This window comes from Oncorhynchus tshawytscha, linkage group LG25, assembly GCF_018296145.1.
Source record: "Oncorhynchus tshawytscha isolate Ot180627B linkage group LG25, Otsh_v2.0, whole genome shotgun sequence".
In the NCBI taxonomy this organism is placed as follows: domain Eukaryota; kingdom Metazoa; phylum Chordata; class Actinopteri; order Salmoniformes; family Salmonidae; genus Oncorhynchus; species Oncorhynchus tshawytscha.
In genome coordinates, this window is record NC_056453.1 from 36,719,299 (window position 1) to 36,745,862 (window position 26,564).

General features: G+C 45.0%; 1 protein-coding gene across 1 annotated transcript in view; it reads left to right on the plus strand.

The window, feature by feature from the left end:
• Positions 1-26,564, plus strand: part of LOC112236147 (syntaxin-binding protein 4) — a 95,544-nt gene that overhangs the window by 39,462 nt on the left and 29,518 nt on the right. Inside the window, exons 6-9 of the mRNA XM_042306298.1 lie at positions 1,406-1,591; positions 16,441-16,557; positions 17,094-17,143; positions 23,523-23,662. Coding sequence (XP_042162232.1) covers positions 1,406-1,591; positions 16,441-16,557; positions 17,094-17,143; positions 23,523-23,662 — 493 coding nt within the window. The remainder of the gene's footprint in view (positions 1-1,405; positions 1,592-16,440; positions 16,558-17,093; positions 17,144-23,522; positions 23,663-26,564) is intronic.

Below are 26,564 nucleotides of genomic sequence, written 5' to 3' on the forward strand. Positions count from 1 at the left end.
GTTCTCTACTCTAGCGAGTTGTCTCTACTCTAGTGAGTTCTCTACTCTAGCGAGTTGTCTCTATTCTAGCGAGTTCTCTACTCTAGCGAGTTGTCTCTATTCTAGTGAGTTCTCTACTCTAGCGAGTTGTTTGTCTCTATTCTAGCTCGTTCTCTACTCTAGCGAGTTCTCTACTCTAGCGAGTTCTCTACTCTAGCGAGTTGTCTCTATTCTAGCGAGTTCTCTACTCTAGCGAGTTGTCTCTACTCTAGCGAATTCTCTACTCTAGCTCATTCTCTACTCTAGCGAGTTGTCTCTATTCTAGCGAGTTCTCTACTCTAGCGAGTTGTCTCTACTCTAGCGAGTTGTCTCTACTCTAGCGAATTCTCTACTCTAGCGAGTTGTCTCTAGCTTGTGAGAATGACTTCAGAACACGTATCCTCCATCAGAGAATGACCAGACAGCTAAAATCCTCGGGAAGAAGTGAATAATTGTTTTGAAGCAAAGTACCATTCAAACCGAGAAAATAATGTAGCATCCTGCTTTTTCATTGTCGTTCATTCTTTCTTTATTTCTTTATTTCCTTCCTTCCTTCCTTCCGTCCTTCCTTCCTCCTTTCTTTCGTTCATTCATTCCTTCCTTCCTCCTTTCATTCGTTCGTTCATTCAAGCAGTAAAATGTTCCCTCACAATTTCAACATGCACTGAACCTTTGCCTATTGAATTTAATTTATTTTGGGACACCGACATATACAACAAAATGTACAATGTGGACCCACAGGATATCACTTGAAAGTATTCATTAAAACGTTTGTTTCTAAAGGTGTTCTCGATGGTAAAAACAATAACACATATAATGATTAAAATAGAAGACAAAATGACAAACAACCATAAATACATTAATTTGTATTGACATCCTAAATAGTGACACTATTCACAGCACTTCTCCTTAACCTTAAAAATCAATCATATTCATTTCACATTAAAACAATCTATTAATTGCACATCACACCGATCCTTCAAATAAATACACCTGGCCAGCAGTAGGGGGCGGAAGAGGCAGTGGAGTGGTTTCTCTTACTCAGACAACCTTGTCTAAATGAAAAACTTTGCCTGCTTTTTAAAGCTATTTTTATTTGCTTGATCTCCAAGGGAAGGCTATTCCATAGACAAATGCCTGTATGGAAAACGTGCTCCTCGCAGTACTGTTTACTCTTGGGATTTTACTAGACATAACACCAGCTCTGGTATTGGTTATAAGACCATATCAATGTGGTTTTTCATGTAACCTGGGCCACGATCATTTAAGATGTCAAACGTATGATTTAAGTTTAAGTTGGTCCACTCTGGACTCAAGGCAACAAGCCCACCTCCCGGAACTCCTGTACCCCTGTTCCTGTTTAACTGTCCTCTCCTGTCGATGGTAGGAGGTAAAGTCTGGAGTTGAGGAGAGCCGTGCACTGCGGAGCAGGATCCACCTGTCTGAGGCAGCCCAGAAGCAGGCCAGAGGGATGGAGATGGATTATGAGGAGGTGATCCATCTCCTGGAGGCTGAGATAGCTGAGCTCCAGACCCAGAGGTCAGAGCAGCCCGGCCAGTCCAGCCAGGTGCAGGTAACACAGACTGAGTCTCAAATCATACCCTTTATTCTCTAGATACAGCAGTGCACTACTTTTGACCAGAGCCAATACCCTACACAGTGCTATTATTGTTCATGTAGTGCACTACTGTAGACCAGAGCCAATACCCTACACAATCTTATTATTGTTCATGTAGTGCACTACTGTAGACCAGAGCCAATACCCTACACAGTGCTATTATTGTTCATGTAGTGCACTACTGTAGACCAGAGCCAATACCCTACACAGTGCTATTATTGTTCATGTAGTGCACTACTGTAGACCAGAGCCAATACCCTACACAGTGCTATTATTGTTCATGTAGTGCACTACTGTAGACCAGAGCCAATACCCTACACAGTACTATTATTGTTCATGTAGTGCACTACTGTAGACCAGAGCCAATACCCTACACAGTGCTATTATTGTTCATGTAGTGCACTACTGTAGACCAGAGCCAATACCCTACACAGTGCTATTATTGTTCATGTAGTGCACTACTGTAGACCAGAGCCAATACCCTACACAGTGCTATTATTGTTCATGTAGTGCACTACTGTAGACCAGAGCCAATACCCTACACAGTGCTATTATTGTTCATGTAGTGCACTACTGTAGACCAGAGCCAATACCCTACACAGTGCTATTATTGTTCATGTAGTGCACTACTGTAGACCAGAGCCAATACCCTACACAGTGCTATTATTGTTCATGTAGTGCACTACTGTAGACCAGAGCCAATACCCTACACAGTGCTATTATTGTTCATGTAGTGCACTACTGTAGACCAGAGCCAATACCCTACACAGTGCTATTATTGTTCATGTAGTGCACTACTGTAGACCAGAGCCAATACCCTACACAGTGCTATTATTGTTCATGTAGTGCACTACTGTAGACCAGAGCCAATACCCTACACAGTGCTATTATTGTTCATGTAGTGCACTACTGTAGACCAGAGCCAATACCCTACACAGTGCTATTATTGTTCATGTAGTGCACTACTGTAGACCAGAGCCAATACCCTACACAGTGCTATTATTGTTCATGTAGTGCACTACTGTAGACCAGAGCCAATACCCTACACAGTGCTATTATTGTTCATGTAGTGCACTACTGTAGACCAGAGCCAATACCCTACACAGTGCTATTTTGTTCATGTAGTGCACTACTGTAGACCAGAGCCAATACTGTACTATTATTGTTCATGTAGTGCACTACTGTAGACCAGAGCCAATACCCTACACAGTGCTATTATTGTTCATGTAGTGCACTACTGTAGACCAGAGCCAATACCCTACACAGTGCTATTATTGTTCATGTAGTGCACTACTGTAGACCAGAGCCAATACCCTACACAGTGCTATTATTGTTCATGTAGTGCACTACTGTAGACCAGAGCCAATACCCTACACAGTGCTATTATTGTTCATGTAGTGCACTACTGTAGACCAGAGCCAATACCCTACACAGTGCTTACAGCTATTATTGTCATGTAGTGCACTACTGTAGACCAGAGCCAATACCCTACACAGTGCTATTATTGTTCATGTAGTGCACTACTGTAGACCAGAGCCAATACCCTACACAGTGCTATTATTGTTCATGTAGTGCACTACTGTAGACCAGAGCCAATACCCTACACAGTGCTATTATTGTTCATGTAGTGCACTACTGTAGACCAGAGCCAATACCCTACACAGTGCTATTATTGTTCATGTAGTGCACTACTGTAGACCAGAGCCAATACCCTACACAGTGCTATTATTGTTCATGTAGTGCACTACTGTAGACCAGAGCCAATAAACACAGTGCTATTATTGTTCATGTAGTGCACTACTGTAGACCAGAGCCAATACCCTACACAGTGCTATTATTGTTCATGTAGTGCACTACTGTAGACCAGAGCCAATACCCTACACAGTGCTATTATTGTTCATGTAGTGCACTACTGTAGACCAGAGCCAATACCCTACACAGTGCTATTATTGTTCATGTAGTGCACTACTGTAGACCAGAGCCAATACCCTACACAGTGCTATTATTGTTCATGTAGTGCACTACTGTAGACCAGAGCCAATACCCTAGTGCTATTATTGTTCATGTAGTGCACTACTGTAGACCAGAGCCAATACCCTACACAGTGCTATTATTGTTCATGTAGTGCACTACTGTAGACCAGAGCCAATACCCTACACAGTGCTATTATTGTTCATGGTGCACTACTGTAGACCAGAGCCAATCCCTGACAGTGCTATTATTGTTCATGTAGTGCACTACTGTAGACCAGAGCCAATACCCTACACAGTGCTATTATTGTTCATGTAGTGCACTACTGTAGACCAGAGCCAATACCCTACAGTGCTATTATTGTTCATGTAGTGCACTACTGTAGACCAGAGCCAATACCCTACACAGTGCTATTATTGTTCATGTAGTGCACTACTGTAGACCAGAGCCAATACCCTACACAGTGCTATTATTGTTCATGTAGTGCACTACTGTAGACCAGAGCCAATACCCTACACAGTGCTATTATTGTTCATGTAGTGCACTACTGTAGACCAGAGCCAATACCCAGTGCTCTGACCTCCTGGCGAAGATGTTTTTTTGTTGCTCTCTTCTGGTACTGTCTTTCCTTCTCTCTCTCCTCTTCCTTATTTTAGTGTGTTACAGGGCCTATAAACCCAGTCTGAGGTAACAGACTTCACTGTCCGTCCGTTCGTGTGTGGGGCCTATAAACCCAGTCTGAGGTAACAGACTTCACTGTCCGTCCGTTCGTGTGTGGGGCCTATAAACCCAGTCTGAGGTAACAGACTTCACTGTCCGTCCGTTCGTGTGTGGGGCCTATAAACCCAGTCTGAGGTAACAGACTTCACTGTCCGTCCGTTCGTGTGGGGGCCTATAAACCCAGTCTGAGGTAACAGACTTCACTGTCCGTCCGTTCGTGTGTGGGGCCTATAAACCCAGTCTGAGGTAACAGACTTCACTGTCCGTCCGTTCGTGTGTGGGGCCTATAAACCCAGTCTGAGGTAACAGACTTCACTGTCCGTCCGTTCGTGTGTGGGGCCTATAAACCCAGTCTGAGGTAACAGACTTCACTGTCCGTCCGTTCGTGTGTGGGGCCTATAAACCCAGTCTGAGGTAACAGACTTCACTGTCCGTCCGTTCGTGTGTGGGGCCTATAAACCCAGTCTGAGGTAACAGACTTCACTGTCCGTCCGTTCGTGTGTGGGGCCTATAAACCCAGTCTGAGGTAACAGACTTCACTGTCCGTCCGTCCGTGTGTGGGGCCTATAAACCCAGTCTGAGGTAACAGACTTCACTGTCCGTCCGTTCCGTGTGTGGGGCCTATAAACCCAGTCTGAGGTAACAGACTTCACTGTCCGTCCGTTCGTGTGTGGGGCCTATAAACCCAGTCTGAGGTAACAGACTTCACTGTCCGTCCGTTCGTGTGTGGGGCCTATAAACCCAGTCTGAGGTAACAGACTTCACTGTCCGTCCGTTCGTGTGTGGGGCCTATAAACCCAGTCTGAGGTAACAGACTTCACTGTCCGTCCGTTCGTGTGTGGGGCCTATAAACCCAGTCTGAGGTAACAGACTTCACTGTCCGTCCGTCCGTGTGTGGGGCCTATAAACCCAGTCTGAGGTAACAGACTTCACTGTCCGTCCGTTCGTGTGTGGGGCCTATAAACCCAGTCTGAGGTAACAGACTTCACTGTCCGTCCGTTCGTGTGTGGGGCCTATAAACCCAGTCTGAGGTAACAGACTTCACTGTCCGTCCGTTCGTGTGTGGGGCCTATAAACCCAGTCTGAGGTAACAGACTTCACTGTCCGTCCGTTCGTGTGTGGGGCCTATAAACCCAGTCTGAGGTAACAGACTTCACTGTCCGTCCGTTCGTGTGTGGGGCCTATAAACCCAGTCTGAGGTAACAGACTTCACTGTCCGTCCGTTCGTGTGTGGGGCCTATAAACCCAGTCTGAGGTAACAGACTTCACTGTCCGTCCGTTCGTGTGTGGGGCCTATAAACCCAGTCTGAGGTAACAGACTTCACTGTCCGTCCGTTCGTGTGTGGGGCCTATAAACCCAGTCTGAGGTAACAGACTTCACTGTCCGTCCGTTCGTGTGTGGGGCCTATAAACCCAGTCTGAGGTAACAGACTTCACTGTCCGTCCGTTCGTGTGGGGCCTATAAACCCAGTCTGAGGTAACAGACTTCACTGTCCGTCCGTTCGTGTGTGGGGCCTATAAACCCAGTCTGAGGTAACAGACTTCACTGTCCGTCCGTTCGTGTGTGGGGCCTATAAACCCAGTCTGAGGTAACAGACTTCACTGTCCGTCCGTTCGTGTGTGGGGCCTATAAACCCAGTCTGAGGTAACAGACTTCACTGTCCGTCCGTTCGTGTGTGGGGCCTATAAACCCAGTCTGAGGTAACAGACTTCACTGTCCGTCCGTTCGTGTGTGGGGCCTATAAACCCAGTCTGAGGTAACAGACTTCACTGTCCGTCCGTTCGTGTGTGGGGCCTATAAACCCAGTCTGAGGTAACAGACTTCACTGTCCGTCCGTTCGTGTGTGGGGCCTATAAACCCAGTCTGAGGTAACAGACTTCACTGTCCGTCCGTTCGTGTGTGGGGCCTATAAACCCAGTCTGAGGTAACAGACTTCACTGTCCGTCCGTTCGTGTGTGGGGCCTATAAACCCAGTCTGAGGTAACAGACTTCACTGTCCGTCCGTTCGTGTGTGGGGCCTATAAACCCAGTCTGAGGTAACAGACTTCACTGTCCGTCCGTTCGTGTGTGGGGCCTATAAACCCAGTCTGAGGTAACAGACTTCACTGTCCGTCCGTTCGTGTGTGGGGCCTATAAACCCAGTCTGAGGTAACAGACTTCACTGTCCGTCCGTTCGTGTGTGGGGCCTATAAACCCAGTCTGAGGTAACAGACTTCACTGTCCGTCCGTTCGTGTGTGGGGCCTATAAACCCAGTCTGAGGTAACAGACTTCACTGTCCGTCCGTTCGTGTGTGGGGCCTATAAACCCAGTCTGAGGTAACAGACTTCACTGTCCGTCCGTTCGTGTGTGGGGCCTATAAACCCAGTCTGAGGTAACAGACTTCACTGTCCGTCCGTTCGTGTGTGGGGCCTATAAACCCAGTCTGAGGTAACAGACTTCACTGTCCGTCCGTCCGTGTGTGGGGCCTATAAACCCAGTCTGAGGTAACAGACTTCACTGTCCGTCCGTTCGTGTGTGGGGCCTATAAACCCAGTCTGAGGTAACAGACTTCACTGTCCGTCCGTTCGTGTGTGGGGCCTATAAACCCAGTCTGAGGTAACAGACTTCACTGTCCGTCCGTTCGTCCGTGTGGGGCCTATAAACCCAGTCTGAGGTAACAGACTTCACTGTCCGTCCGTTCGTGTGTGGGGCCTATAAACCCAGTCTGAGGTAACAGACTTCACTGTCCGTCCGTTCGTGTGTGGGGCCTATAAACCCAGTCTGAGGTAACAGACTTCACTGTCCGTCCGTTCGTGTGTGGGGCCTATAAACCCAGTCTGAGGTAACAGACTTCACTGTCCGTCCGTTCGTGTGTGGGGCCTATAAACCCAGTCTGAGGTAACAGACTTCACTGTCCGTCCGTTCGTGTGTGGGGCCTATAAACCCAGTCTGAGGTAACAGACTTCACTGTCCGTCCGTTCGTGTGTGGGGCCTATAAACCCAGTCTGAGGTAACAGACTTCACTGTCCGTCCGTTCGTGTGTGGGGCCTATAAACCCAGTCTGAGGTAACAGACTTCACTGTCCGTCCGTTCGTGTGTGGGGCCTATAAACCCAGTCTGAGGTAACAGACTTCACTGTCCGTCCGTTCGTGTGTGGGGCCTATAAACCCAGTCTGAGGTAACAGACTTCACTGTCCGTCCGTTCGTGTGTGGGGGCCTATAAACCCAGTCTGAGGTAACAGACTTCACTGTCCGTCCGTTCGTGTGTGGGGCCTATAAACCCAGTCTGAGGTAACAGACTTCACTGTCCGTCCGTTCGTGTGTGGGGCCTATAAACCCAGTCTGAGGTAACAGACTTCACTGTCCGTCCGTTCGTGTGTGGGGGCCTATAAACCCAGTCTGAGGTAACAGACTTCACTGTCCGTCCGTTCGTGTGTGGGGCCTATAAACCCAGTCTGAGGTAACAGACTTCACTGTCCGTCCGTTCGTGTGTGGGGCCTATAAACCCAGTCTGAGGTAACAGACTTCACTGTCCGTCCGTTCGTGTGTGGGGCCTATAAACCCAGTCTGAGGTAACAGACTTCACTGTCCGTCCGTTCGTGTGTGGGGCCTATAAACCCAGTCTGAGGTAACAGACTTCACTGTCCGTCCGTTCGTGTGTGGGGCCTATAAACCCAGTCTGAGGTAACAGACTTCACTGTCCGTCCGTTCGTGTGTGGGGCCTATAAACCCAGTCTGAGGTAACAGACTTCACTGTCCGTCCGTTCGTGTGTGGGGCCTATAAACCCAGTCTGAGGTAACAGACTTCACTGTCCGTCCGTTCGTGTGTGGGGCCTATAAACCCAGTCTGAGGTAACAGACTTCACTGTCCGTCCGTTCGTGTGTGGGGCCTATAAACCCAGTCTGAGGTAACAGACTTCACTGTCCGTCCGTTCGTGTGTGGGGCCTATAAACCCAGTCTGAGGTAACAGACTTCACTGTCCGTCCGTTCGTGTGTGGGGCCTATAAACCCAGTCTGAGGTAACAGACTTCACTGTCCGTCCGTTCGTGTGTGGGGCCTATAAACCCAGTCTGAGGTAACAGACTTCACTGTCCGTCCGTTCGTGTGTGGGGCCTATAAACCCAGTCTGAGGTAACAGACTTCACTGTCCGTCCGTTCGTGTGTGGGGCCTATAAACCCAGTCTGAGGTAACAGACTTCACTGTCCGTCCGTCCGTGTGTGGGGCCTATAAACCCAGTCTGAGGTAACAGACTTCACTGTCCGTCCGTCCGTCCGTCCGTGTGTGGGGCCTATAAACCCAGTCTGAGGTAACAGACTTCACTGTCCGTCCGTCCGTGTGTGGGGCCTATAAACCCAGTCTGAGGTAACAGACTTCACTGTCCGTCCGTCCGTCCGTGTGTGGGGCCTATTAAACCTGTGCCCAGTCTGAGCTAACAGACTTCACTGTCCGTGTGTGGGGCCTATTGAACCTGTGCCCAGTCTGAGCTAACAGACTTCACTGTCCGTCCGTGTGTGGGGCCTATTAAACCCAGTCTGAGGTAACAGACTTCACTGTCCGTCCGTCCGTGTGTGGGGCCTATTAAACCCAGTCTGAGCTAACAGACTTCACTGTCCGTCCGTCCGTGTGTGGGGCCTATTAAACCTGTGCCCAGTCTGAGGTAACAGTCTACACTACATTCCCCTATTGGAATGAATAACAGTCTACACTACATTCCCCTGTTGGAATGAATAACAGTCTACTCCTCGACCACATGTATTATTAACATGTATCACATGCACGCTTAAATGTCTTACTGACGTCGGCGGCCACGGAGAACGAGAGCCCACAGTCCCTGGGAGCGCAATATGTCGGTGGCACTGGGTTATCCTCAAAGTGGGCAAAGAAGGTGTTTAGTTTGTCCAGAAGCAAGATGTCCGCAACGACTCAACCACAAGTATTATTAACTTGCTTTAAGGCAGGGATGAGGAACAAGCGGCCCGCGGCTCCCCTTTTGTAGGCCCGCAGATCCATTTCCAAAAACTGCTGTTGAGAGTTATAATAGTAGAACACACAAGGTGCAACTTGCTCCAAAACTGCAACATTTCCTCAATGCCCCATGGCAAAATGTGTAGAATTGCAGGAAATGAACTCTAAAATGTTTTTCTCTTCGCTGTCAAGAGGGAGGCCGCTACAATGTTTTGCTTACTAGGCTAACTGACTGCATGTGTGGGTACGGATGTGTGTACGCAGACCCGCGAGCTACTGCCCCATCGCTCCAGGTTCCTCCCCTCCCCAGTGCTGCTAGGTAAAGTCCGTTCCAGGTTCCTCCTCTCCCCAGTGCTGCTAGGTAAAGTCTGTTCCAGGTTCCTCCCCTCCCCAGGGCTGCTAGGTAAAGTCTGTTCCAGGTTCCTCCCCTGCCCCAGTGGGCTGCTAGGTAAAGTCTGTTCCAGGTTCCTCCCCTCCCCAGGGCTGCTAGGTAAAGTCTGTTCCAGGTTCCTCCTCTCCCCAGTGCTGCTAGGTAAAGTCTGTTCCAGGTTCCTCCCCTCCCCAGGGCTGCTAGGTAAAGTCTGTTCCAGGGTGCTGCTAGGTAAAGTCTGTTCCAGGTTCCTCCCCTCCCCAGGGCTGCTAGGTAAAGTCTGTTCCAGGTTCCTCCCCTCCCCAGTGCTGCTAGGTAAAGTCCACTCCAAATCAAATCAATGAAAATGTTACTGGTCACATACACATAATGCTTGTGTTCCTAGCTCCAACAATACAGTAGTATCTAACAATTCACAACAATACACACATCTAAAAGTAAAATAATGGAATTAAGAAATATATAAATATTAGGACAAACAATGTCTGAGTGGCATTGACTAAAATACAGTAGAGTACAGTATATACATATGAAATTAGTAAAACAGTATGTAAACATTATTAAAGTGACCAGTGATTCCATGTCTATGTTTATAGGGCAGCAGCCTCTAAGGTGCAGGGTTGAGTAACCAGGTGGTAGCTGGCTAGTAATGGATATTTAACAGTCTGATGAGCTTGAGATAGAAGCTGCTTTTCAGTCTCTCGGTCACAGCTTTACCTGTACTGACCTGTACTGACCTCGACCTCTGGATGGTAGCGTTGTGAACAGGCCGTGGCTCGGGTGGTTTATGTCATTAATTATCTTTTTGATCTTCCTGTGACATCGGGTTCTGTAGGTGTCCTGGAGGGCAGGCAGTGTGCCCCCGGTGATGCTTTGGGCAGACTGCACCACCCTCTGGAGAGCCCTTCCGGGTGTGGACGGTGCAGTTGTCATATTAGGCGGTGATACAGCCCAACAAGATGCTCTCAATTGTACATCTGTAAAAGTTTGAGGGTCTTATGGGCCAAGCCGGATTTCTTCAGCCTCCTAAGGTTGAAAAGACACTGTTGCACCTTCTTCACCACACTGTCTGTGTGGGTGGACAATTTCATATCGTCAGTGATGTGTACGCAGAGGAACTTGAAGCTTTTCACCTCCTCCACTGCGGTCCCGTCGATGTGGATAGGGGCTAGCTCGCTCTGCTGTCTCCTGAAGTCCACGATCATCTCCTTTGTTTTGTTGACATTGAGGGAGAGGTTATTTTCCTGCCACCACACTCCCAGGGCCCTCACCTCCTCCCTGTAGGCTGTCTCATCATTGTTGGTAATCAGACCTACTACTGTCGTGTCGTCTGCAAACTTGATGATCGAGTTGGAAGCATGTGTGACCACGCAGTCATGGATGAACAGGGAGTAGAGGAGGGGGCTGAGAACACACCCATGTGGGGCCCCTGTGTTGAGGATCAGCGGAGTGGAGGTGTTGTTTCCTACCTTCACCACCTGGGGGCAGCCCATCAGGAAGTCCAGGACCCAGTTGCACAGGGTGGGGTTCAGACCCAGGGCCTCCATCTTGATGATGAGCTTGGAGGGTACTATGGTGTATTCCTCTTGTCCAGATGGGATAAATCAAATCAAATCAAATTTTATTTGTCACATACACATGGTTAGCAGATGTTAATGCGAGTGTAGCGAAATGCTTGTGCTTCTAGTTCCGACAATGCAGTAATAACCAACAAGTAATCTAACTAACAATTCCAAAACTACTGTCTTATACACAGTGTAAGGGGATAAAGAATATGTACATAAGGATATATGAATGAGTGATGGTACAGAGCAGCATAGGCAAGATACAGTAGCTGATATCGAGTACAGTATATACATATGAGATGAGTATGTAAACAAAGTGGCATAGTTAAAGTGGCTAGTGATACATGTATTACATAAGGATGCAGTCGATGATATAGAGTACAGTATATACGTATGCATATGAGATGAATAATGTAGGGTATGTAAACATTATATAAGGTAGCATTGTTTAAAGTGGCTAGTGATATATTTACATCATTTCCCATCAATTCCCATTATTAAAGTGGCTGGAGTTGAGTCAGTGTGTTGGCAGCAGCCACTCAATGTTAGTGGTGGCTGTTTAACAGTCTGATGGCCTTGAGATAGAAGCTGTTTTTCAGTCTCTCGGTCCCAGCTTTGATGCACATGTACTGACCTCGCCTTCTGGATGATAGCGGGGTGAACAGGCAGTGGCTCGGGTGGTTGATGTCCTTGATGATCTTTATGGCCTTCCTGTAACATCGGGTGGTGTAGGTGTCCTGGAGGGCAGTTAGTTTGCCCAAGAAAGCAAAGGCAGTGTGAGGTGCAATGGCGATTGCATCATCTGTGGATCTATCGGGGCGGTATGCAAATTGAGGTGCATCTATGGTGTCAAGTAAGGTGGAGGTGATATGATCCTTAACTAGCCTCTCAAATCACTTCATGATGACAGAAGTGAGTGCTACGTGTCGATAGTCGATTTAGTTCAGTTACCTTTGCTTTCTTGGGTACAGGAAGAATGGTGGACATCTTGAAGCAAGTGGGTGCCTTCAGACTAAGATAGGGGGAGATTGAATATGTCCGTAAACACTCTGTGCATGCTTTGAAGACGCGGCTAGGGATACCGTCTAGACCTGCAGTCTTGTGAGGGTTAACACACTTAAATGTCTTACTCACGTCGGCCACGGAGAACGAGAGCCCACAGTCCTTGCGAGCGGACCATGACGGTGGGAATGTGTTATCCTCAAAGCGGGTAAGGAAGATGTTTAGCTTGTCCAGAAGCAAGACATTAGTGTCTGCGATGAGGCTGGTTTTCCCTTTGTAAGCCGGGATTGTCTGTAGACCCTGCCATATACAGTTGAAGTCGGAAGTTTACCTACTCTTAGGTTGGAGTCATTAAAACTCGTTTTTCAACTACTCCACAAATCTCTTGTTAACAAACTATAGTTTTGGCAAGTCGGTTAGGACATCTACTTTGTGCATGACACAAGTAATTTTTACAACAATTGTTTACAGACGGATTATTTCACATATTGTATCACAATTCCAGTGGGTCAGAAGTTTACATACACTAAGTTGACTGTGCCTTTAAACAGCTTGGAAAATTCCAGAAAAGTATGTCATGGCTTCAGAAGCTTCTGATAGGCTAATTGACATCATTTGAGTCAATTTGAGGTGTACCTGTGGATGTATTTCAAGGTCTACCTTCAAACTCAGTGCCTCTTTGCTTGACATCATGGGAAAATCAAAAGAAATCAACCAACACCTCAGAAGTGTTTTTTGTAGACTTCCACAAGTCTGGTTCATACTTGGGAGCAATTTCCAAACGCCTGAAGGTACCATGTTCATCTGTACAAACAATAGTATGCAAGTATAAACACCATGGGACCATGCAGCTGTCATACCGCTCAGGAAGGAGACACGTTCTGTCTCCTAGATATGAATGTACTTTGGTGTGAAAAGTGCAAATCAATCCCAGAACAACAGCAAAGGACCTTGTGAAGATGCTGGAGGAAACAGGTACAAACGTATCTATATTCACAATAAAAGTCCTATATCGACATAACCTGAAAGGCTTCTCAGCAAGGAAGAAGCCACTGCTCCAAAACAGCCATAAAAAAGCCAGACTACGGTTTGCTACTGCACATGGTGACAAAGATCGTACTTTTTGGAGAAATGTCCTCTGGTCTGATGAAACAAAAATGAGCGGCCTTTCAGTTTGGCCATAATGACCATCGTTATGTTTGGAGGAAAAAGGGGGATGCTTGCAAGCCGAAGAACACCATCCCAACCATGAAGCACGGGGGTGGCAGAATCATGTTGTGGGGGTGCTTTGCTGCAGGAGGGACTGGTGCACTCCACAAAATAGATGGCATCATGAGGATATATTGAAGCAACATCAAGACATCCGTCTGAAAGTTAAAGCTTGGTTGCAAATGGGTCTTCTAAATGGACAATGACCCCAGCATACTTCCAAAGTTGTGGCAAAATGGAAACAAAGTCAAGGTATTGGAGTGGCCATGTCAAAGCCCTGACCTCAAGAACTGAAAAAGCGTGTGCGAGCAAGGAGGCCTACAAACCTGACTCAGTTACAACAGCTCTGTCAGGAGGAATGGGCCAAAATTCACCCAACTTATGGTGGGAAGCTTGTGGAAGGCTACCCGAAACATTTGACTCAAGTTAAGCAATTTAAAGGCAATGCTACCAAATACTAATTGAATGCATGTACATTTCTGACCCACTGGGAATGTGATGAAAAAAATAAAAGCTGAATGAAATCATTCTCTCAACTATTATTCTGAGATGTCACATTCTTAAAATAAAGTAATCCTAACTGACCTAAAACAGGGAATTATGAAAAACTGAGTTTAAATGTATTTGGCTAAGGTGTATGTTAACTTCCGACTTCAACTGTTTGTGCCTGAGCCATTGAATTGTTTGTATTCTACCAAATTCCCAGTCACCTTGCCGTTAAATTTACGTTTACGTTTTCAGTTTTGCGCGAATGCTGCCATCTAACCACGGTTTTTGGTTTGGGTAGGTTTTAATAGTCACAGTGGGAACAACATTCCCTCTGCACTTCCTTAATGAACTCAGTCACCGTGTCCGTGTATACGTCAATGTTATCCTCAGGGGCAACCCGGAACATATCCCAGTCTGCGTGATCAAAACAATCTTGAAGCATGGATTCTGATTGGTCAGACCAGCATTGAATAGAAACCTTGCACGGGCACTTCCTGTTTGAGTTTCTGCCTATAGCAAGGGAGAAGCAGAATGGAGTCGTGATCTGATTTGCTGAAGGGAGGGCCTTGTAGCCATCCCGGAAGGGAGAGTAACAATGGTCGAGAGTTTTTGTAGCATGAGTACTACAACCAATGTGTTGATAAAACTTCGGTAGCGTTTTCCTCAAATTTGCTTTGTTATAATCCTCAGCTACAATAAATGCGGCCTCGGGATATGTGGTTTCCAGTTTGCACAAAGTCAAATGTAGTTCCTTGAGGGCCGTCGTGGTATCGACTTGAAGGGGAAAATACACGGCTGTGACTATAACTGCAGATAATTATTTTGGGAGGTAATTTGGTCGACATTTGTTTGTGAGATATTCTAGGTCGCCTGATCAAAAGGACTTCAGTTCCTGTACGTTATCACAATCACACCAAGAGTTGTTAATCATGAAACATACACCCTCGCCTTTCTTCTTCCCGGAGAGTTCTTTATTCCTGTCTGCGCGATGTACTGAGAACCCAGCTGGCTTTATGGACGGGGAGAGTATATCCGGAGAGAGCCATGATTCCGTGAAACAGAGAATGTTACAGTCCCTGATGTCTCTCTGGAAGGAAATCCTCGCCCTGAGTTCTTGTACTTTATTGTCCAAGGACTGAACTTTAGCAAGTTAAATACTCGGAAGCTGTGGATGGTGTGTACGCCTCCTGAGTCGGACTTGAAGTAAATTCTGAATACCTCTTTTCCACCAGCAGCGTCTTGGAGCGGCCTCTGGGATAAGTTCAATAATCTGGGGGGTAAAAACAAAAGATCAGATTCGGGAAAGTTGTTTTTCTGGTCGTAATGCTGGTGAATTACTGTAGCTCTGATATCTAAAAGTTTTTTTCCGGCTATATGTAATAACAAAAAAAGTTCTGGCCTTATAATGTAAAAATGTACAAAAAAACAAAATTCTGCAAAGTTGCTAAGAAACTGGAAGCTGAGCTGCCATGTCTGTCGGCGCCATCTTCCAGGTCCCTCCCTCGCCCCTGTGCTGTGCTAAGCAAAGCTCCTGGTTTTCCCCTCTACCTGCTAGGATTCCCTGCTTCCATGTGTGGGTAAAATAAGTTAAAGCTTCTCCCTCATTCTTAACATCATCTCCTCTCCTTGCTTTTCCTTTCTCTCCTGTCACTCCCCACCCTTCCTTACTGTGTGAGTCCCCTCCAGATCTCCAATCCTCATGTATGTGAAACCACTCCAGGTTTTCTCTCTGTCCTGTTCAGTAAAAGTGGGTCAGCATTTGACTTGTATTATTCAGGACCAGAGCTGCTCCTGCTGCATCATTAATGTATTGATGTTGAAGCTCAGTGACGTTCATTTAAAGTTGTCAGGTTATTTGTACTGATCTGGCTAGCGACCAGTACCTGGACCATGATTACATCACCAGTCACTCTTTTGGCACTCAGAGTACATACAGTAGTATAGTACGTCAATGGAAAAGTGTTTATAAACAAACAAAGTAGTATCACTTTTAGCAGTCACAGAAAAGTCAATAGATTAGTTTGCAATAGTTTATAAAATGATAAACTATCATCAATGAATGACACTTTATTGAAAATGTCACTATTGAAAATTAGGGCTGTAAAAATATATTTTTTATTGTGTTCATAACAGGATTTGCTGTGGTTTATCAAGATTAATCGCAAATTCAGAATTTGCTCAAATTGAGCTGTAATTTAAGATTCTTTATACAAAAAGCATTACAAGAATATTGACAACTTGATTTTGTCCAAAGTAACAGTTAGAAAAATCAGGTAAATTGATAAAGCACGCTTTCATTAACCTCAATGTCAACTTGTTTTCAGTGTATTTTCTACGCTTCCAGACAATACGATTAGTCACGATAAAAAATAATAATTGTGCACTAAAATACAAAAAATGAACTGAGTAGCTATGACAGCCCTACTGAAAATACAGCCAATCTTTCAACTTGAAAACTCATCCAGATGTAGGCCATTCAGTAAATTCCAAGCTGACGACCTGATCTCTGTGTTGTTGTCCTTTCTGATAGGATGAGACAGAGGAACTGAAGAAGAGAGTGGCCGTTCTGGAGTGTCAACTAAGGAAGAACGAGGAGGCCAAAAAGGGTTTTGAGGTGTCCATGGGTAAACTGCTCAACTTCGTGGAGGTACAGTGCCTAGTGAAAGTTTACACACCCCTTGCACAGTCTTCACATTTTGCGGCCTTAAAATGACACCTAAGAATGGTCTATTTTTTATTTGAAAAAGAAAATGTGTCTGTGTATTTGAGTATTTGTAAATACATACCAATAATTTCCAACGGTATTTGGAAATAAATATCAAAATAAAAAATATCAAGTACTTACTTCGAAATGTATGTGAATGTCATTGAAATATCTTAAATAGTATTTATTCCCAGATCTGATAAATAGGCTTGTGGTGTTCAGAAATGTGGTCTCATCGGATGTGTCCCAAATGGCACCCTATTTTCTTTATAGTGCCCTAATTTTGACAAGAGCCATGTTTGGGCCCTATGCATGGGCCCTATGCTATGGGCCCTATGTATGGGCCCTATGCTTGGGCCCTATGTATGGGCCCTATGCATGGGCCCTGGTCAAAAGTAGCACACCATATAGGAAATAGAGTATTGGAGACAGCTGTCAACTCACAAATAATACTAATCTTGTCATTCATTCCCGGTCAGAATGTCCAAGACTTCCTCATTGAAAACCAAGGACCTGTGAAGAGCTACAGGTAAGAACGTTTATGTTGCTCAGCAGGAATAGAGTGAACATTAATAAAATGTCTGCCTCCGTCCTTTCCCTTTCAAAAGCCGGCTGTCTTTCTGAGCATCTCATTCATTCATTGTATACAGGAAACCGTTAATGGGTTATGGTGACATTAGATTGCAGCAAGTGATGCACAAAAAGACGACATTTAACTTGTTGCTAGTAGCAACAGTTGGCAGACAGCAGATCTCTGACCAAGTCTATACACTCATTGTAAAGACAAGCATAAAAGCTTTTTTTTTTCTCGAACAGACCATTTTTCCTGAACCTTTTCAGTTAATGAGACAGTATGTTATTCTATATAATCCCATCAGTTTAACTAAACTGTGTGTCTATAAAGACCCAGTATGTACGACCTCCTGTAACTTCCTGTCGCGTGTGTGTGTGGGAGTGAGTGAGTGAGCGTGTGTGTGTCTAGCAGTCTCTAACAAATTCCAATCTCTAAGATCTCCTGCAGCTTTCCTTTGTGTGTATGCGTGTCTTCATCTATCCGTGTGTGTGTGTCTGTGTGCCTACTCCTGTGTGTGTCTGTGTGCCTACTCCTGTGTGTGTCTGTGTGCCTACTCCTGTGTGTGTCTGTGTGCCTACTCCTGTGTGTGTCTGTGTGCCTACTCCTGTGTGTGTCTGTGTGCCTACTCCTGTGTGTGTCTGTGTGCCTACTCCTGTGTGTGTCTGTGTGCCTACTCCTGTGTGTGTCTGTGTGCCTACTCCTGTGTGTGTGTGTGCTGTGTGCCTACTCCTGTGTGTGTCTGTGTGCCTACTCCTGTGTGTGTCTGTGTGCCTACTCCTGTGTGTGTGTCTGTGTGCCTACTCCTGTGTGTGTCTGTGTGCCTACTCCTGTGTGTGTCTGTGTGCCTACTCCTGTGTGTGTCTGTGTGCCTACTCCTGTGTGTGTCTGTGTGCCTACTCCTGTGTGTGTCTGTGTGCCTACTCCTGTGTGTGTCTGTGTGCCTACTCCTGTGTGTGTCTGTGTGCCTACTCCTGTGTGTGTCTGTGTGCCTACTCCTGTGTGTGTCTGTGTGCCTACTCCTGTGTGTGTCTGTGTGCCTACTCCTGTGTGTGTCTGTGTGCCTACTCCTGTGTGTGTCTGTGTGCCTACTCCTGTGTGTGTCTGTGTGCTGTGTGCTACTCCTGTGTGTGTCTGTGTGCCTACTCCTGTGTGTGTCTGTGTGCCTACTCCTGTGTGTGTCTGTGTGCCTACTCCTGTGTGTGTCTGTGTGCCTACTCCTGTGTGTGTCTGTGTGCCTACTGTGTGTGTCCTGTGTGTGTCTGTGTGCCTACTCCTGTGTGTGTCTGTGTGCCTGTGTGTGTCTGTGTGCTCCTGTGTGTGTCTGTGTGCCTACTCCTGTGTGTGTCTGTGTGCCTACTCCTGTGTGTGTCTGTGTGCCTACTCCTGTGTGTGTCTGTGTGCCTACTCCTGTGTGTGTCTGTGTGCCTACTCCTGTGTGTGTCTGTGTGCCTACTCCTGTGTGTGTCTGTGTGCCTACTCCTGTGTGTGTCTGTGTGCCTACTCCTGTGTGTGTCTGTGTGCCTACTCCTGTGTGTGTCTGTGTGCCTACTCCTGTGTGTGTCTGTGTGCCTACTCCTGTGTGTGTCTGTGTGCCTACTCCTGTGTGTGTCTGTGTGCCTACTCCTGTGTGTGTCTTCATCTATCCGTGTCTGTGTGCCTACTCCTGTGTGTGTCTGTGTGCCTACTCCTGTGTGTGTCTGTGTGCCTACTCCTGTGTGTGTCTGTGTGCCTACTCCTGTGTGTGTCTGTGTGCCTACTCCTGTGTGTGTCTGTGTGCCTACTCCTGTGTGTGGCTGTGTGCCTACTCCTGTGTGTGTCTTCATCTATCCGTGTGTGCCTACTCCTGTGTGTGTCTGTGTGCCTACTCCTGTGTGTGTCTTCATCTATCTGTGTATGTGTGCGTTTGACCCAGGCACCTCTGCAGGACCCATATTGGTGGATAGGTGTGTGATGAGGGACCCTGTAGACAGCAGAACCCATTTAGTAGAGTTCTCCTCTCGTCTGCTACTTATCCAACAGGATGGAGTAGAGCTCTGAATCAAGCATCAGACTCAGCTGAAGGATAATTAACAGTTGTGAAGGGTCCCACATGGTTTCTGAGTCATTCCACGAAATGAGGTCCTTTTGATATTTTAAGTAGAAATTGTGCACCAATATTTGATTTTAAAAGCCTGTTATATTAAATTAAGTGATCTTTACTATAGACTACATGGAGAATTCAATCAATCAGATGTTTTATATGAATAAAGGCTGAAGTATCAAAATGTCCCTCTGTCAAAGCTGTCACTTCTAGGAAGATTTTAACCCACTTAATCCCAACATTACTCCAAGTTTAACATTGTAAAGCCTTTGTAAAGCATTTTTTTTGCATTGACAGTCATTTCTGAAGATTGTTATTTATTTAATGTGATTAGTAATTCATTTCCATCTGCCCTTCATGTTAAGGTCCACTCTGTTACATTGTCTGAACTCTCATTTTAATATGGTGAAACTATTCCCTTTTAAAATAATCTAAAGATACATCGAACATCTGATAGTCAAACCACAGAGTAAAAGCAGGTGAGATGGATCTACTCTTCGGCCATTTTGTGGTGGGAAAAAAAAGCGGGTCGAGGATAACATAGATAGACAGTCTAGAGATGTTTTAACAATTTCATTTTTCGTTGCACATAACATGTATCCATTCCCCCGGTCACAAGGGGATTTATGGCTGATTTAAGAAGAATTTGTCAACCCTGTTATGGTTCATCCTGTTACTTTATTTGGCACTTGATAGGCACTTACTATGGTCATTTATTTATTTATCCTCTTGAGATGGGAAAAGCAGTTTTTTATGAAGATGAACATGTGCTCTTTGTGACAGTATTTTAAATACAGTTGAGGTCAGAAGTTTACATACACTTAGGTTGGAGTCATTAAAACTCGTGTTTCAACCACTCCACAAATCTCTTGTTAACAAACTATAGTTTTGGCAAGTCGGTTAGGACATCTACTTTGTGCATGACACAAGTCATTTTCACAACAATTGTTTACAGACAGATTATTTCACATATTGTATCACAATTCCAGTGGGTCAGAAGTTTACATACACTAAGTTGACTGTGCCTTTAAACAGCTTGGAAAATTCCAGGAAAGTATTTCATGGCTTTAGAAGCTTCTGATAGGCTAATTGACATAATGTGAGTCAATTGGAGGTGTACCTGTGGATGTATTTCAAGGCCTACCTTCAAACTCAGTGCCTCTTTGCTTGACATCAAGTGAAAATCAAAAGAAATCAGCCAACACCTCAGAAAAAAAATTGTAGACCTTCACAAGTCTGGTTCATCCTTGGGAGAAATGTCCATATGCCTGAAGGTACTACGTTCATCTGTACAAACAATAGTACGCAAGTATAAACACCATGGGACCACGCAGCCATCATACCTGTAACGATCTTCTTCAGGAACAGGAAGGATCAGGCCAATATGCAGCGTGGTACGTGTCCATGTTACATTTATTATGACAGAACACAAAATAACAACCGTGAAACAACGAAAATCAAAACAGTTCTGTATGGTGAAAACACAGACACAGAAGACAACTGCCCACAACCCATTGGGGGAAAACAGACTGCTTAAGTATGTTTCTCAATCAGAGACAACGACAGACAGCTGTCCCTGATTGAGAACCATACCCGGCCAAACACACAGAAATACAAAAACTTAGAAAAAGAACATAGAACGCCCACCCTAGTCATACCCTGGCCTAACCAAAATAGGGAATAAAAAGCCCCTCTATGTCCAGGGCGTGATAATATCGCTCAGGAAGGAGACGCGTTCTGTCTCCTAGAGATGAACATACTTTGGTGCGAAAAGTGCAAATCAATCCCAGAACAACAGCAAAGGACCTTGTGAAGATGCTGGAGGAAACGGGTACAAAATGATCTATATCCACAGTAAAATGAGTCCTATATCGACATAACCTGAAAGGCTGCTCAGCAAGGAAGAAGCCACTGCTCCAAAATCGGCATAAAAAAGCCAGACTACAGTTTGCAACTGCACATGGGGACAAGGATCGTACATTTTGGAGAAATGTCCTCTGGTCTAATGAAACAAAAATAGAACTGTTTGACCGTAATGACCATTGTTATGTTTGGAGGAAAAAGGGGGATGCTAGCAAGCCGAAGAACACCATCCCAACCGTGAAGCACAGGTGTGGCAGCATCATGTTGTGGGGGTGCATTGCTGCAGGAGGGACTGGTGCACTTCACAAAATAGATGGCATCGTGCGGGAGGAAAATTATCTTTGAATTAACGTTTCGAAGACATCGGTCAGGAAGTTTAAGCTTGGTCGCAAATGGGTCTTCCAAATTTTGTTTCACAAAATAGATGGCACCATGAGGAAGGGAAATTATGTGCATATATTGAAGCTACATCTCAGGACATCAGTCAGGCAGGAAGTTAAAGCTTGGTCACAAATGAGTCTTCCAAATGGGCAATGACCGCAAGCATACTTCCAAAGTTGTGAAAAAATGGCTTTTAGGACAGCAAAGGTATTGGAGTGGCCATCAAAAAGCTCTGACCTCAATCATATAGAAAATGTGTGGGCAGAACTGAAAAGGCGTGTGCGAGCAAGGAGGCCTAAAAACCTGACTCAGTTACACCAGCTCTGTCAGGAGGAATGGGCCAAAATTCAACCAACTTATTGTGGGAAGCTTGTGGAAGGCTACCTGAAACGTTTGACCCAAGTTAACCAATTTAAAGGCAATGCTACCAAACACTAATTGAGTGTATGTAAACTTCTGACCCACTGGGAATGTGATGAAAGAAATAAAAGCTGAAATAAATAATTCTCTGTACTATTATTCTGACATTTCACATTCTTAAAATAAAGTAGTAATCCTACCTGACCTAAAACAGGGAATTTTTACTTGGATTAAATGTCAGGAATTGTGAAAAACTGAGTTTAAATGTATTTGGCTCAGGTGAACTTCCGACTTCAACTGTATATACAAAAGTTTCGGGTCACTTAGAAATGTACTTGTTTTTGAAAGAAAAGCACATTTTTTTTGTCCATCAAAATAACATAAAATTGACGATTTAATGTTGTAAATGACTATTGTAGCTGGAAACATCTGATTTTTTAAATGGAATATCTACGTAGGCGTACAGAGGCCCATTATCAGCAACCATCACTCCTGTGTAGCAATGGCATATTGTGTTAGCTAATCCAAGTTTATACTTTTAAAAGGCTAATTGATCATTAGAAAACCCCATTTGCAATTATGTTAGCACAGCTGAAAACTGTTGTTCTGATTAAAGAAGCAATAAAACTGGCCTTCTTTAGACTAGTTGAGTATCTGAAGCATCAGCATTTGTGGGTTCGATTACAGGCTCAAAATGACCAGGAACAAATAACTTTCTTCTGAAACTCGTCAGTCTATTCTAGTTCTGAGAAATTAAGGCTATTCCATGTGAGAAATTGCTAAGATACTGAAGATCTCGTACAAAGCTGTGTACTACTCCCTTCACAGAACAGCGCAAACTGGCTGTAAGCAGAATAGAAAGAGGAGTGGGAGGCCCCGGTACACAACTGAGAAAGAGGACAAGTACATTAGAGTGTCTCGTTTGAGAAACAGACGCCTCACAGGTCCTCAAATGGCAGCTTCATTAAATAGTACCCACAAACACCAGTCTCAACGTCAACAGTGAAGAGGCGACTCCGGGATGCTGGCCTTATTTTACTAGGCAAGTCAGTTAAGAACAAATTCTTATTTTCAATGATGGCCTAGGAACAGTGGGTTAACTGCCTGTTCAGGGGCAGAACGATAGATTTGTACCTTGTCAGCTCGGGGGTTTGAACTTACAACCTTCCGGTTACTAGTCCAATGCTCTAACCACTAGGCCGTCTTGTGAGGCGTCTATGCATAATCTGAGTTTTGGAGTGTGCCCCTGGCAATCCGTAAGAAAATGGTGCTGTCTGGTTTGCTTAATATATGGAATTTGAAATCATTTAGACTTTTACTTTTGATACTTAAGTATATTTCAGAAGTTACATTTAATTTGATACTTAAGTATATTTAGAACCAAATACTTTTATACTTTTACTTAAGTAGTATTTTACTGGGTGACTTTACTTTTACTTGAGTAACTTTCTATTAAGGTATCTATACTTTTACTCAAGTATCACAATTGGGTACTTTTTCCACCACTGTGCCTAAGTTTGCTAATCTTGCCAATGAAAGAAATCTAAATATTGCCCCCTTGCTAGATTGACAAATACAGACATGCTTAAAACAGTGTAAAAATGCTGTCAGCTTGAAAGTTGAACTCTATACCTGTCTGTGTCTCTGCAGCTCTGGTGACGTGAAGGCTGGAGCCTCCTCTCAGCCCCTGGGAGCCCGGGTGGGGAAGAAGTCCCAGTGGACGGCCGCCACACTAACCGCGGAGGCTAAAGAACTCACACGGACTGTTAGCGCCATTCTGGAGGTGGAGTGTAAGTGATCTATCATCTCGACTCACTGCATGCCTGCATGTCATCTCTATCCCTGGTCTAGCATGCAATTCCAATCAGCTCAACAGACACCGAATCACCTCCATAGTTCTGAAACCAACCAAAAACCAACTGGATAACAGACACCAAACCAACCAAATTATGTCCAAAGCTATTAAGCTAACCAAAATCAACCAGCTCAACAGACCTCAAACAATCTAGTTACTAAGCCAACCAAAACCAACCGGATAACAGACACCAAGCCATCTTTGTAGTTACTATACATGTCTCAATGGCCATCTTTTAGTTGAGTGGCCTGTAAGAAAATGATGGACATCCTTGTACCTAAGGATCAGACAACAGAATCAGACCGTAAAGCAGCTAAGCAACTTTGAGAGGTTCAGTCTCTGTGTCCAGTGGAGTTGAATGAACCAGAGACTAATTGTTCCGTCTCTGTGTCCAGTGGAGTTGAATGAACCAGAGACTAATTGTTCAGTAGTTACTCGTGTTTTCTCTGTAGTCATCGTCTAGTGGACGGACAGAATGATCTTTCGTTCAACATGAAATGTAGTGTTGATGATGTTCGACTTCCTATAGATTTGTGTTTTGAATCAAATAATTGTTTTCAGAATTGTACCAGTGTATCTAGAAATGTACAATAAGACCTTAGTCAATACAAAAAACATCATCACACATGCACCTGATCAAGTCAGTCGCTAACCATACTGTAGCCCTGAATGTAGTGGGATGGGAGAAAGCCAAGTAGATCAAAAGGGGAAAAGCTTTCCACATCGGGTCATAATAACTCCACGTGGAACGAAAACAGAAGCGAAGAAGATGATTGAGAGGAAGAGGGGTTAGATACTGATGTCGTCATTACTAACAAGATTCTTCAGGAATTACAATATACAGCATCTGGACCAGGAGCCATATGGGACTGTTTCCGATTGTTCAATTCAATTCTAATCCAGTGTTGGTGTCAGGTTGTGAGCAGGGTGAGAAGTTTTTTATTTTTTTATTTTATTTTTATTTTACCTTTATTTAACCAGGTATGCTAGTTGAGAACAAGTTCTCATTTACAACTGCGACCTGGCCAAGATAAAGCATAGCAGTGTGAACAGACAACACAGAGTTACACATGGAGTAAACAATTAACAAGTCAATAACAGTAGAAAAAAAGAGTCTATATACATTGTGTGCAAAAGGCATGAGGAGGTAGGCGAATAATTACAATTTTGCAGATTAACACTGGAGTGATAAATGATCAGATGGTCAGGTACAGGTAGAGATACTGGTGTGCAAAAGAGCAGAAAAGTAAATAAATATAAACAGTATGGGGATGAGGTAGGTAAATTGGGTGGACTATTTACCGATAGACTATGTACAGCTGCAGCAATCGGTTAGCTGCTCAGATAGCAGATGTTTGAAGTTGGTGAGGGAGATTAAAGTCTCCAACTTCAGCGATTTTTTTTCAATTCTTTCAGTCACAGGCAGCAGAGAACTGGAACGAAAGGCGGCCAAATGAGGTGTTGGCTTTAGGGATGATCAGTGAGATACACCTGCTGGAGCGCGTGCTACGTGTGGGTGTTGCCATCGTGACCAGTGAACTGAGATAAGGTGGAGCTTTACCTAGCATGGACTTGTAGATGACCTGGAGCCAGTGGGTCTGGCGACGAATATGTAGCGAGGGCCAGCCGACTAGAGCATACAGGTCGCAGTGGTGGGTGGTATAAGGTGCTTTAGTAACAAAACGGATGGCACTGTGATAAACTGCATCCAGTTTGCTGAGTAGAGTGTTGGAAGCTATTTTGTATATGACATCGCCGAAGTCGAGGATCGGTAGGATAGTCAGTTTTACTAGGGTAAGTTTGGCGGCGTGAGTGAAGGAGGCTTTGTTGCGGAATAGAATGCCGACTCTAGATTTGATTTTAGATTGGAGATGTTTGATATGAGTCTGGAAGGAGAGTTTACATTCTAGCCAGACACCTAGGTACTTATAGATGTCCACATATTCTAGGTCGGAACCATCCAGGGTGGTGATGCTAGTCAGGCGGGCGGGTGCAGGCAGCAAACGGTTGAAAAGCATGCATTTGGTTTTACTAGCGTTTAAGAGCAGTTGGAGGCCACGGAAGGAGTGTTGTATGGCATTGAAGCTCGTTTGGAGGTAGAGCCATATATTAAGAGACTACGGTTTCAGAATGGACGCCATGTTAGCACCTTCATTCTTGAAATTTTGGCGACATAACAATACGAGATCACCTCCGATAGTTCCCTCTGAAATTACCCGACTCAAACAAGCAAAACAGAGTAGCGAATTTAAGACATTTTTGCTGATTACCATTCGGAACAATGTGTATCCAATTCGGTATTGTGATGTCAACAAATTGCACATCTGCTTTCACTGGACATCTTCATAGTTTTCAAAACCTTTCACAAATAAACAGCACAATGCGTAACCATAAATTATCACTTAGCAACGGCTATGGAGGAGAAAGTGGCGCTTTCGGGAATGTTCAGACAGAAACCACATTGGCCCAACTCTCTGTATTGATGCCTCTGATGAGAAGTACTCATCTCCGAGGTCACGGTCTCCTGTCTCTAGTTTAACCTTGTCTGGTCCAACAAAACTTTCTCCTGACCCCTGACCCCTCTTGACCTTTCCCAGTCAGAGGTGAAGCAGCCAATCAACCAGGTGATCTAACTCTCACCCATAGAGATAGATAGAGGACTCTAGTGCCCAAAATTCTGTTTTAGCATGGGCAGTGCCATTGTGAGGACTTAACCATTTTGAAGTAGTCAACTGGTTGGGACTTCCTATGGGTTTAGGAAGGATCACATAATTCCATCCAGTTCATCAGGAGGGATCAGCCAATGAATTATACCCGTGAGAAAACAATTTACTGCA